At 35.5% G+C, this 18446-nt stretch overlaps 1 protein-coding gene across 1 annotated transcript; it reads right to left on the bottom strand.

The window, feature by feature from the left end:
* Positions 1–5520: 5520 nt before the first annotated feature.
* LOC109817686 (methylesterase 9-like) lies at positions 5521–6865 on the bottom strand. Its single transcript, XM_020383016.2, has 3 exons — positions 6464–6865; positions 5845–6035; positions 5521–5737 (listed from the first exon to the last, which is right to left on the bottom strand). The coding sequence occupies exons 1-3, from the start codon at positions 6863–6865 to the stop codon at positions 5521–5523; spliced, it is 810 nt and encodes a 269-aa protein (XP_020238605.2).
* Positions 6866–18446: the final 11581 nt, after the last annotated feature.

The raw sequence follows: 18446 nt of genomic DNA, 5'->3' as shown, positions 1-18446 counted from the left end.
GTTGATAATTAGAAAATAAAATAAGGAAAAATGCATTTTTTGAATTTTATATCTTTGATTTAAGATAAATAAATATATTAAATTTTTTAATAATTTATTTAAAATGTTAAAATTTTAATTTATAAGTATGTAATAAATAGATATTTATAATTTTATAAATTATATTATCATTTTAAATTATAAAAATAAATAATTTAAATTATAATTTTAAATAGAAATAAGTAGATTGTTAATTATAAAAGTAATTATATATAAATAAAGATTAACTAAATATATTATTAATATTATTCTAATATAATTATTATATATTATTATATTTTTATAGTAATCTAACGGTTAAATTTACAAAATTCACATTTAATATAAAGTTATTATGCGATGTGTAATACATAGTAAAAGTTATATCAGTGTTATTATAATCATCCTTTCTCCCTCTGAGAGGGAGAGATAGAGAGAAAGTTAAGGAATCAAATAATTTACGAAATAATTTTTGGTAAAGTAATTCCGCTTAGTAACTCATCATGTGTGTTAAATTTCATCTTCCAATTGTTAAATTAAAAGTTGTTAAATTTTACTAATAATTAATATAGAAAAATTAATTAGCTTTGGAATAAATTATTTTCTAATTAATAATATAATTAAAATATTAATTATTTTAAATTATTTAACTAAAATCTTATTGACAATTTACTATATATGATCTTAATATTTTTGTATAACTAATATCTGATTTTAAATTTGATGTGAAAATATTATGATATAATTAAATAAGATTTTAAGTTAGTATTTTATTAATGATTGATAATTAGAAAATAAAATAAGGATAAATACATTTTTGAATTTTAATCATTGATTTAAGATAAATAAATATAATAATTTATTTAATAATTTATTTAAAATGTTAAAATTTAATTTATAGGTACGTAATAAATAAATATTTATTTTATAAATTATATTATCATTATAAATTGTAAAAATAAATAATATAAATTATAATTTTAAATAGAAATAAGTAGATTGTTAACTATAAAAGTAAGTATATATAAATAAATATTAATTAAATATATTATTATTATTATTCGTAATATAAAATTATTATATATTATTTTTATAGTACAAGTATGAAATTGTATAGTTGAGGATGACTTAAATGAATTAATTTGTACAAGTTTTACCGACAACATGCATATTCATTTTGGTAGCTTATTTCATAAGAACTTCACAGTTAAGCGTGCTTGACTTGGAGTAATATAGGGATGGGTGACCTTCTTGGAAATCTCCTAGAAATTGTGTAAGTAAAGATAAAACATGATAAAAAGTGAAATGTCGTGAAATAGAACCCTCTTAAGAGGCCAACATCCCTCTCAACTTTTGGCATTAATAAGAGGCACATATCCCTCACAAATTTGTGAGGGAATCACAAATTCCGCCACAAATTTTGACAGATTAAATCCATCAAAAATTTGTGACGAAGTCACAAATTCCGTCACAAATTTGTGAGGGAATTAATCCATCACAAATTTGTGACGAAGTCACAAATTCCATCACAATTTTGTGACGGAAACAAGTTCCTCACTAAGTTTGTCACAATTTGTGTCGAAATTTTATTAATTTATGAACATTTAATATTAGAAATTAGTGACGAAATTTGTGATGCCTTAATTTTGTGACGGACTGAAATTATCCGTCACTAAATATTTTGTGACGCCAGTTTTTGTGACGAAATCAGTTCCGTCACTAATTTGTTTTGTGACGGATTTTATACTATTTTGTGACGGATTCATTCCCTCTCTAATTTTAACATTTCTAGTAGTGACAATTATTTCTCTTTGCCCAAAGCAGCCACACAATAGTACACAAGATAACTCTCCACCTCTTTGATATAGTCGCGGATAGGTTAGAATAAGGAAGTTGTCCAAAATGTTGAGTCGAAAAAGTTGGGAGCACTATTGAGACGGAAGCCCAGTTATAGCACTTCTTCCACAGCCAGTCTGAGACTTTACAAGTAAACAATACATGGGACGTAGAATCTGTTTCTTCATTGCAGAATTTGCATATACACTCCACTTCAGGCAGTATGATGTTCTTTTGTAGCAGATTATCACATGTTGCAAGGCTATTCATGAAAATTCGCCATACTATTATAGCCCCCTTAGGAGAGATATTTAGCTTCCAAACTGAGGTCATCAAGAAGTGTTGTTCAGACCCATACTTCTGGTAGTGCAAGACCTTGTACGTTGATTTGACTGTGTAAATTTTATCATCCCCTGTGACACCCTCTACCCCAACATATATATATATATATAATAATAAAAAGAAATATCTTATTGGATAAAAAAATATTTAAATTTGAAACGACAATTCCAATAATCATGTGAGTAGAGAATTCACATTCATGTCCTTAATCCAAATAGCAAATAAAATTACAAAGAATAAAAATTGAATTTTCCAAAATATATATACTTTAATAAATCATAAACAATGTCATATTCTAATTCTATCTATGTTCCGATGTCACATGTCCTATCAGAGCAAAATCCCACATAAAAGCCTCAGCTCCATCGTCCACATCCTCAGCCTCATGCTGTTGATGGTCTCCTGTATATCAAACAAGGGAAACAACACAAATGAAAGGAGTGAGAAACATCTCACTCTGGCTCACGGTGTAGGAACGCACACCGGATAGCTAAACACAAACAATACAGTTACCTCATAGATCAATCAAGAACAATAGCTTATCCAATCATCCAAGTCATACAAATAGTAATTTATCATCATTTAATAATAAGAATGCACATGCATGGACACGAACTACATATTATCATGCATGTGGCGCCAGTAAAACATCACATGGCATATTGCCGCTAGCAATACACGAAGAGTAGTCTAGGAGTACATGCCGGGTCACACCCTCTGTGCACTCTCACTAGAAGGATATACTACCAGAGTCTCGTTGGGATAGCTAAGCCGCGCAAGATACATCCCATGCACACAATGGGCGAGACTGAGACTTCCAAACCGAGCTATCCCCAAGGACTAATCCCCAAAGCTTTTACACTAGGGGGCCTTCTCTGGCGATGTATTCCATATCGTACCCTTAAAACACTTATGCAAATGATGCATGTCAATCAAGACTCTGCATTCTCATATCACATTATCATTTCCCATGGTCATATCACATCATCACATTTCATTATCACATTTCATATCTCATGTCTCAATCACATTTCACATTATCTCATCATATCATCATATTACATTACCACATCTTCATATCTCATGCCTCAATCACATTTCACATTACATCATCATATCACATTATCACATTATCTCATCATATTCTCATAACCTCTACAGAGCACTTTAATTTATATCAAAACTCGTCTATGTGTAAAATTAAATACATATTTTTACATCTCATCAAACAAGGAATATAACAGAACAATCAGAAATCAAAACAGAAAATATTTATATTTTGCCTATTTCTCATAGGGTTTCCCGCAGGAACCCATAGAGCACTCTAAATCATATCAAAACATATTTATTCTCAAAATTAATCATATATTTACACATTACATTCAACAAGGAATACAATAGAGCAATCAAATAGCAAAACAGAAAATATTCATATTTTGCCTGTTTCTCACAGGGTTTCCCATAGGAACCCATAGAGATCTCAAATCATACAATTAATTACATATAAGAAAAATAATAAACAAAACAGATACAATTGGGAGAAATCCCTCATACATGAGCATACAAAAATACAACAAACACAGGATTGGGGGCCAATCCCACTACCCAGCATACAATCCCACACCCAGAGCGAGGTTTCTCACTCCCCCCTTACCTGGATGAGCAGAAGACAAAGGTGTGATCTAAGGTCGTTCTTGAGTACTCTTCCTTTGAGCTCTTTGTTTCTCTTTTTTTTTTCCTAACCCTTCAGAACGCAAATGAGGTAGATAGGGTTAACGCTACCTGACTCCTTAAAATTAATCCATTGGGCTGGGTCAACCCAACCCATTTTTCTTCTCTTCTAACCAACTTCTCTTTTTCCTCAAAATAATTAAATAAAATAAATACATGTATATTATAAAATATTTTTCCTCTATAATAATAATATATTTCTGACCCAAAATATAATAATATAATTTCAATAACAAAATATCATATAAAATCAACATTCTCTTAAAACATATAAATATTTATTTAAATATGCTAATAAAAAATACTTATTTAATACGTACAAAATAATTGTCCAAAACAATAATTATTTAAAACGTACAAAATAATATTCTTCTATAATTATTAAAATAATTATGACCAAATACCATATAATAATAATTATTATTATTATAATAATAATAATAACTTTATTGAAAACTGGGGTGTTACATCCCCCACTATCCACTCCCAACAATCTAAGTTTCCTGTTCTCAGGCCTATGTTTTGGATACGACTTTCTACTTCTAGTCATTCCGCTCTCTCCCATTCAAACATATTCCTTCTCCACTGAAAATTCCAACACCAATTATTCCCAACTAACCCACCTTCCCATAGTGCTTATGACATTCTGCTTCTGATTAGAGATTAAGAACAACCTCGGATGTGATTCAGCCAGAGATTCATCCCCCAGCCACATGGATATTTTTATATAATTTTGTCATATTTCAATTCCTTCTCTAACTAACTTCAACATCATGAGCCACCGTTATTTTTCACAAAGAATAAAGGAAAAACATCATAATCTCAAGAACCTGATAAAAGGAATCCATTTTGTTGGGTAGTGTAGAATTACTACCAAAAGTGTATGAAATATTATAAATTTCATGTCAATTGTTTTATAAAATGAGTATGCCTTAATTATGAGAATAATTTTTTTATTATATGAGCTAAATTTTATGTTTATAGTTTTATAATTATTTTGCCTTTCAAAAAATGATTAAATAATGTTGATGATCAATTCTTGATTGAAACTTACAACTTAATACTCTCGATACTGAGTTTTGGTGAATACATTTTATTTACACTATTGCAAGAAAAATGTTACATAAACATATAAAAATTGTTCTCATAAATATAATATATGTAGCTATATACAAATTTATTTGATATATATCTAAACACAATATTTTAGTGTTGATTTTGAATGATATTCAAAGATACATTATGTATTACTATAATTTATACTTACATTTTTTAACAATATACTAACATATATTATATTCATAATGTAGGAAAAAAAATAATTTTTAATAACAAATATTATATCACTATAAGATAATGTTATTACATGACATTTTGTAGTGTTAATAATAACGAAACTTACATATATTTGATAAATATTTCATTTATTCACCATCATGAATATATAAACAACAATTTTCATATGTTAATTGCTTATATATAATGTATAAAGACGTTGTGTTGATTTTCTTTCATATGGTTTCAAGCGAGATCTTATAATTCGAGCACTAATAAATATCATACAGAACAAATAAAATATGCTTCATCAATAGATCATTTGTATTTAGTAGCTATTTGCAAGAGAGAATCACGTAGTTCTTTTGGTTTGCTAATCATAGCCATATGATCTAGGCCTTTAATCTCTAAAATGTCATTGATCCTGGCATTTTGAATCATCCAGAGCTGGAAATCCAATGAAATTGCAAAATCCTCGGTGCAAACTATAAAAGCAAGAGGAACTGACCCATATCCTTGTTTGGATAATTTTTTTCTGCAGGGACAAATCTTCGGCAAAGAGAAACACTTGCCTAACCAAAGTCTTGGCCAATTCTATATCCTGCAATCAAAATTATGAACATTAAATTTTATCCCGCTAACCCAACAAAACCCTTAATCTCTATAGTAGTCCTCGGACGCTCCCACTGAATCACAGCCTCCACCTTGCTTGGATCCACTGCAATCCTCTCTGTTGATATCACATGTCCCAAAAACTTCACCTCGGACAACCAAAACTCACACTTAGACAGTTTGGCATACAACTGTCTCTCCCTCAAGACCTCGAAACCAACCTTAGATGCTCACAGTGATCCTCCAAAGATCTAGGATATACCAATATGTCATCAATGAAGACCACCACAAATCTGTCCAAGAATGACCTGAAAATCCTGTTCATGTAATCCATGAACACTGCCGGATCATTAGTGACACCAAAGGGCATCACTACATACTCATAGTGACCATACCTAGTCCTGAAAGTAGTCTTCGGTATGTCACTCTCCTTCACCTTGATCTGATGGTATCCGGATCTCAAATCAATCTTCAAAAATACCAAAGCTCCCCTCAGCTGATCCATCAAACTATCAATCCTCGGAAGTGGATACTTATTCTTTATCGTCAACTTATTCAGTTGCCGATAATCTACACACAAACGGGCCCTACCATCCTTCTTCTTCACTAACAGTATCGGGGCACCCTAAGGAGAAACATTGGGCCTCACCAATTGTTTCTCCAACAAATCCCCAATCTGCTTCTTCAGGTTTACAAACTCAGCTAGAGATATCTTATAAGGAGCCACCAATACCCATCTTGCACCGGGTACCAGATCAATGTTAAACTCAATATCAAGCATAGGAGGCAATCCCGGCACATAATCTGGGAACACCTCAGGAAACTCACTGACCATATCAATCCCAGTGATGGCCCTCTCTGTCTCAATACTCACAGCAGCAAACAACATGAAGCACTCAGTTCCACCCCTCATCAACTGCTCAGCTTGACCAACTGACACCAACACCCCATCCTCCAACTGGGGATACACCAACTCTCTACGAGCACAATCTATGAGGATGCGATGGGCAGATAACCAATCCATCCCCAAGATGATATCTATATCCACCATGGGCAAAACAATCAGGTTCACTTGAACCTCCTACCAAACACCTCTATCAGGCATCCCACGCACACATCTCCGACGTCACTATAGAAACTGAAGTCGGAGTAGATTCAGACAAATCGACATGAAATACAGATACCAATAGACCCAATATCCTCACACAATCAACAGATATAAATGAATGTGTAGCACAAGAATCAAACAAAAGGAAAACCTCCTCACCTACTGCCTTCCCCTTCCCCTTCCCCAAGTCTGATGAAGTAGAAGCCTCTGCACCTAACAATGCAAATACGCTCCTCGCAATTGTAGGCCTGGCTAGCCTCGAAGCACCCCCAGATAGAGCCCATGGTGTCTGAATATCTCTAGAAAGGTGGCCTGGCCTGCCACATCTAAAGCAAACATTTCCCGGATGGGAACAATCTCTAACCATGTGGGCTCCTCCACATCTATAGCATCGCATTGACTGTGCTCCACCCTGAGGAGTAGCAGGACGAGGTCCTGATGGCTTCCTCCTTCCATGATTGATGTAGAGTGTGAAGGGCGGAGACCTTGCCCTTGATCTAGGCTCACCAAAGGGTAGACAAAAGGTGACTTATGATGGGAAAAGGAAGATGGGCGTGAAGTAGGTTTAGGGTGGCGGAAGTGTTTAGGTGAATGGTGTTTGGTTGCTCAAGGTTGGCTCACTCCAAGTATAGGTGGAGGCCACTCTAGGGTTTCACTCTCCAAGGGTGGAGAATGAAGGAGGCTAGCCGAAGTTAACCTAGTGACTAAGGAAGAGATGTTGAGGCATAAAAGCTCACTCAAAATCTATATATTCCAAAGTATTTACAAGTGGTGGGGTGTTGGGTATTTATAGGAGGGGAGGCATCTAGGGTTGCATTTGGAGCAATGCATGGCCGAAATTCACAAGGCAAATGCACTCCAAATGAAATGTCAAATGAACCCTAGATGCTACTTGGTGGCCAAGGATGGAATCTAAGGGGTTAGATTGGCTATTTCTAGGTGCATGATAAGTCCATGCAACCTTTGCCCTCCACTTGGGCCTAAGCCTTTCTAACACCAAAAATAGGTCCAATGCTCACCAAAAAATGCGTCACCTCCTCATGTAACACCCTAGCCCAAAATTAAAACCCTAATCATCTAAGGCACCCCATAATACAAGGGTAAAATGGGAAATACAAAGAAAATAAATCCTATGACTAAAATACCCCAAAATACAAGGGTAAAAATGGAATAAAATAAATCCTAAATTAATGAGGCTTAGGAGAGCACTAATACTCTATGATCATGAGGAGAGTGTCCCTTGGTGCGTGAACTTCCTCCTCCTCTTCAACGTCTCCTAGCCATGGACCTAGTGATGGGGCCCACATGTGTCTTCAAGGATGGTCCTCCATCAGGTCCCCTATTGACAGCACCTCTCTGAGACTAAACAAACCTATCATAGGGTCCCATTTATTGGCCTCCCCTCTTAGATTCTGATGGTCCATCCTATACTCTCGCAGCCTTGGTGCCTCCACCACCACCCTCTAGTCTCTCAACCGTCTTTGCCTTCTCAACCAAGGCAGGAAACTCCACAATGGACATAGGGACAATGACCTTCTTCACCTCATGTCTCAACCCCTCTACAAACTTCCTACATCTCCAAGCCTCAAATATAGCTTGAGACTAGAAACTAGCCAGATGCTCAAACCTCATTGCATACACGGAAATAGGCATGTTCCCCTGCTGCAGTCTCGTGAACTCAACCTCCTTAGCGTATCTAACTCTATCCGGAAAATACTTCTCCAAAAAGACTCTCCTGAAGCAATCCTAATCAACAACTACACCCTTGCTCTCTAACATATGTCTGGTGCCTCTCCACCAGTACTCAGCCTCGCCCGCTAGCATATATATTGCATAGTCCAACTTGCCCTCCTCAGAAGATCCCAAAACACTAAAGATCTTCTCCATCTCACACAACCACTAATCTAAAACATCAGGATCTGAATCCCCCTTAAACTAAGGAGGCTGACATCTCCTAAACTCTGCCAAATCTCTCCCATCCTGAGAGACCACCGGTCTAGCTGCCTTAGCCACAACTCTACCTGCCTTCATCTAAGCAAAGTGAGCACTCTATTGCTGCATTTCCATGGCCATCATGTCCATGGCCCTAGCGATCTGATCATACTAAGGCCTCAGCATACTAAAAGAATCCAAACATTCTTTTAGTAACAATGCATCTCCACAAATCACCAAAACTAAACACATATAAGAGATATGTCATAATAGAAACCTAGAAAGATCACTCCCCACAGAGTATCCAAAAGACTCGACCGGCTCTGATACCATAAAAGTGTAACGACTCGCCATGATCCATACACTCAGTGGAATCGCACTACTACTAGTGAACTAAGAGAATATTAAAACTGGATAACTCATGCATATAGACATATATATATATATATATATATATATATATATATATATATATATGAAATAATAAAACTAGGTTTCTATGTACAAAATATAACACCATATATGTACAGCCATCCCAAAAATAATATCACCCTAGTGTCGGTCAAGCATAGACAAAATAGTTACCCAAATGATAACTCCGACACGAGGACTAAAACTCCCTGTCTCACAGCGATCACCGCAACCAACTCCAACCTAACCCTGACCTACTCCCATACACAATATAATCATTGTAGTCCATCAACATGGAAACAAAAGGGTAAGCTAGAGTTCAAAAAGCAATCATACAAGTACAGAACAACAATCTATACTACCAATTCACCCAATCAAGTCCCACAGGAACTTCCATCTCAAACAATCATCAATTCATCATACATGAAGTCAAACATCATACACTTCATCATCATAGCAATCATGCAATACATGCAACTCATGACAGATATCAATGCATATCAATCATCTAATGTATCATCACGCATACACCTAGGAGATCTCCCTAACAGAAGAGCAGTATAAGTGACATCCCAATCCTTCCGAAACCACCCCAACCATTTTCATGCCTAATGCGCCTACTTGGTCACAGCTAAACAGGATATAAATCCTCACTCGGGTTTACTCAGATGATGTCACTTCACTACAAGAAAAAGTCAAATTTCCACGGATTATTTCCCACGGGCCAAAATCCGTCGGAAATTTCCCACAGATTTAGATCCGTGGAAAATTTCCGACGGAATTTCCCACGGATTTTTACATGAAGGAATTTCCGATGGAATTTCTGACGGATTTAAATCCGTGGGAAATTTCTGACGGAATTTCCCACGGATTTATATCCGTCTGAAATTTCCGACGGAATTTCCCACGGATTTAAATCCGTCTAAACTTTTTGACGAAGTTTCCCACGAATTAAAATCAGTCTGAACTTTCTGACGGAGTTTCCCACGTTTGAAATTATTAAATAAAATTTAAGCCAATTATTTTTCAAATACAACCAATCATAATCGCATCAATACACACAACAATGCACTATATAATATTTTCATTATTATATCGGTGTTTTCAAAATATAAATAAGATAAATATAAATCAAAGTGTGTGAGGTATGACTTATATTACCTATATATAATTATATGTTTAGGTTATTATAAATTATAAACTAATTAGCGTAAATGTGTTTTTTGTTACTTATCTTGAAAAATACCAACACATGACGTTCAAATTTAAGAATAACACATATTTTCTTTAATTTTTAAAAATCACTCATCTCTTTGAAAATAACGCTATTAATTAAATAAGGGAGAAAAAAGTTAAATTATGTTCTGCAAATCATATATATGTATTTATCATTTATTTCTAAATTACATCCAATACTATGTCATTTTGATGAAAACTTTCATTGATCTTCAATTTTGAAAATAAGATTTTTTTCAATTCATTTTTAAAATTATTACTTAAATTTAATATATTTTTTTAAATCACAGTGTGCATGATATTTAAAATAAATTTCAAAAAAGTTGAAATAATGAAATAAGAGATCAAATCTCATTTAATTATTGATATTTGTATTAATAAATTATTTTCTCTTAATAGTATATAAACAGTATTATCTTATATAAGTAGTTGTATGTGCCACTTAAATAAATAAATAAGAAAATTAATACTCACTTAAAAATTTGAGAAGAGATATATGTATGACGTTATTGAGAAAAACTTCAAGTAGGGATTAATGAAATTTTTTCTAGATTAAATCTTTTTTATTTAAAACTTAAAACATTAAAGTTAAAATAATTATACTAAATAATTATTTTTGTTCCTAATAACTGATTGATTTAAAAATCTCTCTTTAAGTTGTAGTAATTTCTTAAATTTACATTTTATTAATTTCTGAATTTTATATTTAAGTAAATCAGTAAAATACAAAGTAACGAGTATAAATATGAGTATTTAAAACTTCAATGAATCTATATATAGAAAGTAGAGATAAAGACAGAGAAAATGAATAGAAAAAAAATAGTTAAATATATAGTTGTTTGATTATCTATAGTAATAGATAAAGGGAAATATACGTCATCTTGTAACTGATTTTGTCTAAAAAATAATAGATAATCATACCTTTAACTAATTTTTATTTTAAATCAGTTAAGGGTATGATTATCTATTATTTTTTAGACAAAATTAGTTACAAGATGACGTATAACTTTATATTAAATGTGAATTTTGTAAATTCAACCGTTAAATTAAAAATATTTTACTCTTAAATCATATATACAAAATGTTATATTAATCGAATATGATTTCTTATAAAACAAAATTAAATCTGTTGAAAAATTTATATTTTCGATGAGAAAAGTTTTGTAGGAAAAGCTATATTATTGATGAAATATTTCAGACAAATTTATATTTGTCGAAAATGTAAGAACTGGTTTTAAATTTGATATGAAAATATTATGATATTATTAGATAAGATTTTAAGTTAGTATTTTATTAATAGTTGATAATTAAAAAATAAAACAAGGATAAATACATTTTTTGAATTTTATATGTTTGATTTAAGATAACTTATAAAATAACTCTTTGGTAAAGTTATTCCGCTCAGTAACTCATGGCGTGTGTTGAATTTTATCGATCTAATTAATTGTTAAATTAAGAGTTACTAAATTTTACTAATAATTAATATAAAAAATTAATTAGTTTTGGAATAAATTATTTGTGAATTAACAATATAATTGAAACATTAATTATTTTAAATTATTTAACTAAAATCTTATTGACAATTTACTATATATATGATCTTAATATTTTGGTATAATTAATATCTGGTTTTACTATATGATCTTAATATTTTTGTATAACTAATATCTGATTTTAAATTTGATATGAGAATATTATATATAATTAGATAAGATTTTAAGTTAGTATTTTATTAATAGTTGATAATTAGAAGAAAAAAACAAGGATAAATACATTTTTTGAATTTTATATGTTTGATTTAAGGTAAATAAATATATTAAATTAATTAATAATTTATTTAAAATATTAAAATTTAATTTATAAGTATGTATTAAATAAATATTTATAATTTTTTAAATTATATTATCATTATAAATTATAAAATTAAATAATTTAAATTATAATTTTAAATAAAAATAAGTAGACGTTAATTATAAAAGTAAGTACATATAAATAAATAATAATTAAATATATTATTATTATTAATTATTATTTGTAATATAAAATTATTATATATTATTATTATAGTACAAATATGAGATTGTATATTTGAGGATGACTTAAATGAATTAATTTGTACAAGTTATATTGACAACATACATATACATTTTGGTAGCTTACTCATAAGAACATCACAGTTAAGCGTGCTTGACCTGAAGTAGTACAGGGATGGGTGACCTTCTGGGAAGTTTCCCAGAAATTGCACAAGTAAGGATAAAACACACTAAACAATGAAATATCGTGAAATAGAACCCTTGAGAAGCCAAATATGAGGGTTGTTACATTAATAAATTTATTAAAATTAAAAAAAATATATAATTTTCGGGTAATTTCCCACGGATAAATCCGTGGGAAATTACTCACGGATAAATCCGTGGGAAAGTTACCCACGGATAAAAATCCGTGGGTAAATTTCAGACGACCAATTTACTGACGGACGTCGGAAATGCCTCATTACCCACGGATTTTGGGCATTTCCCACGGATTTTTGCCGTTTGAAATACCGAATTTTCTTGTAGTGCTTACACAATTGGAAGTTTGATTCCACCGTCAGGTATAGCACAGCTGGGTACAGGCTTACCACGACCTTGGCATGCATTATCAAGTCACTTGTAGAGTTTACCCACCGACTATCCGCAAGGAACCACGCACCTTCCCCAATACTTGGTTAAGGGAATAACCCTCGACCTTATACTCCGCTCCAACACTAGTTAAGGACTTAGAGGAGACTCACCCAAACTAGTGGCCTACCTAAGCACCACTCTCACCCAAAATTAGTGGCCTATCTAAGCACCAATCTCATTTATATTAGTGGCCTATCCAAGCACCACTCTTAAGAGACTCTATGTGAGCTCTTCTAGTTCGAAAACATTTTCCCTCTCCTTAAGTCCTAGGCTAGACAAATGCCATAAGGCATCGCATTCAATAATGCATCATACATCATACATGGTCAATCCACCATCATGATCAGTATCATACTCATGAACATATACTCACGTCATATCATATTTAAACATTCATACATATCATTACCTAGCATATGTATGAATCATACACCTTCATACATCATACATACATGATCAATCTTTCTACTATAAACATGCACAAGCATCATTCTCAATCAAAACATCAAGTACACTCATGCTCGGCGTAGCCAGCTCGCGCTCGGCATCGTTCAAACAGGGACTCCAAAAGGTTTCCATTCCCGACGTTTTTTTTTTGCGCCTGGCGTGGCTCTCCTCACGCCCGGCGTGAATTCATCCAGAAACTACTTCTGATGAATACATGCGCCGGCGCCAATAATATGCGCCCGGCGTAAATTCATACAACAGCCCCAAAACTTTGAAAATTTTCATCCAAAACCTGAAAATCAGGAAAATCCAACCACATGCAAACCAAGAAATATAATGCATGGGCTCCATACAACTTGAAAACAACCTCAGATCCAACATGCATCTAAGATATGCATCAAATCATCAAAAGCCCTCATTTTTCTTAAACCCCCGAAAATGAGAATTTCTTCAATCCAACCATGGATTCTCCAAATTCATGCATCAATTGAGTTCTTAAACTCACATGCAACCAAACAACCTACATTCTAGCTTCCCTCACCTGAAGATTGACTCAGAATAGCCAAGAACTGAGAAGGAGAAGAATTCCTCCAAAGCTTGACCTGTGGACTTCAATCCTCCAAAAACAAGCTTCCTAGCCTGAATTCCAAGAGAAGACAGAAGGAGTTAGTGATCTAGAAGAGAAGAGAAATCAAATAGAGAAATTTGGGAGAGAAAGGAGCCTATTGTTCCAGAGTCCTTCTCTCTAAAACTTCTCTCTAGCTTTCTTTGAGAATGAACTTATGAAGTTCCCTTCTCAGAGAAACTCTTATATACTGTTCTCCCTAGAGTCAACTAAACTCTGAAATCTACTCACTACGTTACAATACCCCTCAACAAACAGGAATTTTCGTCCCCGAAAATAGGCTTACCTGAAAAGAGGAATGGATATCGTTCCTTGAACTGACTCTCCACCTCCCAGGTCACGTCACCAGTAGTTGTATCCCAAAGAACCTTTACCAAGCTGATGGACTTGCCCCGAAGCTCCTTCAACTTGTGATCAACCATAGCTACCAGTCTCTTCTCATAAGTCAAGTTCTTTCTAACTTGCACCTCATCCATCTCCACCACGTGACTTGGGTCTCTGATGTACTTCCTCAACTATGAAACGTGAAACATATCATGTAGGTTGGACAAAACTAGTGGTAACACCAACTGATAAGCCACTAGACCTACACGACGAAGGATCTGGTAAGGACCAATGAACCTCGGTGTGAGTTTCTTAGCCCTTACAGCCCTTCCCACTCTAGTAGTGGGTGTCACCCTGAGAAACACGTGTTATCCCTCCTCAAACTCTAGAGGTCTCCTCCTCCTATCAGCATAGGACTTCTATCGACTCTAGGTAGCTCTCAACCTCTCCTGAATTTGTCTCACCATCTTAGTAGTCTAAAGAACTAACTCTGGACCAACCACTACTGACTCACCCTCCTGAAACCAACACAATAGATTCCTACATTTCCTGCCATACAAAACCTCAAAAGACGTCATGCCAATACTAGAATGATAACTATTGTTGTAGGTAAACTTCACTAGTGGTAACACCTCCTCCCAGCTACCAAGATGATCCAACACACAAGCTCTCAAGAGATCCTCAAGTGACTAAACTATCCTCTCCGACTGACCATCTGTCTATGGATGATAAGTGGAGCTTAATCTCAACCTTATCCCCAAAGCCTGATGTAGAGTCTGCCAATTCCTGGAAGTAAACCTCGGATCATGATTAGAAATAATACTAGAAGGCACACCATGCAACCATACTATCTCTCTGATATAAAAATGTGCAAGCCTCTCCAAGGTCCACCTCTTATTGATCGGAAGAAAGTGCACACACTTCGTCAGGCTACCAACAAACACCAGATAGCATCAGTGTTCCTAGCTATCCAAGGCAACCCAACCACGAAGTCCATTGTGACATTATCCCATTCCCACTCAGGGATCTCCATCAACTACATAACCCCTCCAGGCCTCTGATGCTCAATCTTCGCCTTCTGACAAGTCAAACAAGCGGCCACAAACTCTGCTATCTCCTTCTTCATACTAGGCCACCAAAAACTTTTCTTGATGTCCTGATACATCTTAGTCATACTGGGATGTATGCTAAGGCGACTCATGTGTCCCTCCTCCAGGACAGCTCTCCTCAATTTTGAACCTTGAGGTAAACAAATCCGATCTCTAAATCTCAAAATCCTATCAGTACCGAGTTCAAAACCAGCTACCCTCTGGGTACCAAGCAATCCCAAAATCCTCAACAACTCTGGATCCTGTAACTACTTAGTTCCCACCTGTCTCAAGAACTCATTAGTTATGCTAATCATACCACAACTAATGTGATCTTGAACAACCTCCCCATCTAGACTCAAATCTCTGAATTGCTCAATCAAATCTAACCCTCTAACCATCATAGTCGACATGTGGATGGACTTCCTACTCAGTGCATCTGCTACCACATTCACCTTCCCAGGATGATACATCAACTAGAAATTAAAGTCCTTTAGGAATTCCATCCACCTCTTCTGCCTCATGTTCAGCTCCTTTTGATCAAATAGGTATTTAAAACTCTTGTGATCACTGAACACACTGAACTGCGCACCATACAGATAGTGGTTACCCGACTTCAAGACAAACACCATAGCTGCAAGCTCCAAATCATGAGTGAGATAGTTCTTCTCATAGGTCTTAAGTTGCCTCGAAGCATATGCCACTACTCTCCCTCCCTGCATCAACAGACAACCTAACCCCTGGTAAGAAGCGTCACAGAACACATCAAAATGCTCACTAGTGTCAGGCAACACCAAAACCGGAGAAGTAGTCAACCATCTCTTGAACTCCTGAAAACTCTGCTCATAAGCATCCGTCCAAACAACAGGCTGATCTTTTCGAGTCAGTTGAGTCAAAGGCAATACTATTCGGGAAAAACCCTCTATGAACCTTTGATAGTAACCCGCTAACCCAACAAAACTCCTAATCCTCATAGCAGTCCTCGGACATTCCCACTGAATCATAGCCTCCACCTTGGCTGGATCCACTACAATCCCCTCTACTGATATCACATGTCCCAAAAACATCACCTCGGACAACCAAAACTCACACTAGGACAGTTTGGCATACAACTGTCTCTCCCTCAGCACCTCTAAAACCAACCTTAGATGCTCACGGTGATCCTCCAAATATCTAGGATATACCAATATATCATCAATGAAGACCACCACAAATCTGTCCAAGAATGACCTAAAAATCATGTTCATGTAATCCATGAACACTACCAGAGCATTAGTGACACTGAAGGGCATCACTACATACTCATAATGACCATACCTAGTCTTGAAAGCAGTCTTCGGTATGTCACTCTCCTTCACCTTGATCTGATGGTATCCGGATCTCAAATCAATCTTCGAAAACACTAAAGCTCCCCTCAGTTGATCCATCATATCATCAATCCTTGAAAGTGGATACTTATTCTTTATCATCAACTTATTCAGTTGCCGATAATCTACACACAAACGGGCTCCACCATCCTTCTTCTTCATAAAGAGAAACATTAGGCCTCACCAACTGTTTCTCCAACAAGTCCTCAATCTTTTTCTTCAGCTCTACCAACTCAGTTGGAGCCATCCTATAAGGAGCCACTAATATCGATCTTGCGTCGGGTAGCAGATCAATGCTAAACTCAATATCACAATAGGAGGCAATCCCGACACATCATCTGGGAACACCTCAAGAAACTCACTGACAATCTCAATCCCAGTGATGGCCCTCTCCGTCTCAATACTCACAGTAGCAAACAACATGAAGCACTCAACTCCATCCCTCATCAACTGCTCAGCTTGACCAGCTGACACCAACATCATATCCTCTAACTAGGGATTGTAGACCCCTAAAATTGTCCGGGTCGGAAATAAAGCTTGAAGACTCTCGAAGACTGAAGGATAATCAGCCAGAAGGACTCCTCGAAGGCCCTAGGAGGGTTCTCTGTAGGTCTAGAGGTCTTAGAATAGCTCAAAATAAGGGAGTGGAGGGAAAAAGCCCAATTGTCCGGGTATTGCGCCGACCTTCTGACTTGTAGCGTCTTCCGGTGGAAAAATGTTGAGTAGCCTCTCCAGGTGGGTGCATACCTCGGCGCTTCTGACATCCTCGGTAGCTGAGTTTACCTTCTCCAAGGTCAACTTCACTCGACGCCCGAGCCGGAAGTTGGACATCAACGCGCCTCTGATGACGCTGATGGTTGAGTACCGCCTCTCCAGGCTTAGCTTCACTCTTTGTTTGAGCCGGAAGCTAAGTACCTTTATGACGACGGTGAGCAGTGTGAGTTTTGCCTCTCCAGGCCTTGCTTTGCTTGTTGCCCAAGCTGGAAGCTGTAAGTACCGTCTCTCCAGGCTTAGCTTCACTCTTTGTTTGAGCCGGAAGCTAAGTACCTTTGTGACAACGGTAAGCGATGAGTACCCCTTTTCCAGAGATAGCTTCGCTCATTGCCCGAGCCGGAAGCTGCATACCTCCGTGTTTGTGACGACGGGGTAGCGTGAATATCTCCTTTCCAGGGATTCGTGATGATTTTGTCTCCACAGTCCACGATGCTGCTTCGACAGTTGTTTTTTGATTTTGTGCCACTAAGGGCTGGATAACGCAGGGATCCGTCTAGGGGATGTGCAGTTACTCATAGGTTCTTGTGTCCCAACTTTCCATTGCGTAGTTGGTTCCCATTGGGGAATTTCTGATTCCTTTGGGTGCAGACACAAAGATGCTCTTTCTGATGTGAGCGGTGCCTTATGATTGGCTGACGTCCTTTCGACGTCGGTGGA

This window comes from Cajanus cajan, chromosome 2, assembly GCF_000230855.2.
Source record: "Cajanus cajan strain Asha chromosome 2, NIPB_CcT2T_4, whole genome shotgun sequence".
NCBI lineage: Eukaryota > Viridiplantae > Streptophyta > Magnoliopsida > Fabales > Fabaceae > Cajanus > Cajanus cajan.
The sequence above is the reverse complement of the archived record's forward strand: the minus strand, read 5'-3'. Positions and strand labels throughout refer to the sequence as shown.

Coding starts and splice junctions, on each gene's coding strand:
- LOC109817686 (XM_020383016.2), bottom strand. CDS start 6,865: ATGGTGGATATAGATATCATCTTGGGGATGGATTGGTTATCTGCCCAT. Junction 6,036..6,463: donor ATTTGTTGGAGAAACAATTG/GTGAGGCCCAAT, acceptor TGAGCATCTAAG/GTTGGTTTCGAGGTCTTGAG. Junction 5,738..5,844: donor GAGATTAAGGGTTTTGTTGG/GTTAGCGGGATA, acceptor TTGTCCCTGCAG/AAAAAAATTATCCAAACAAG.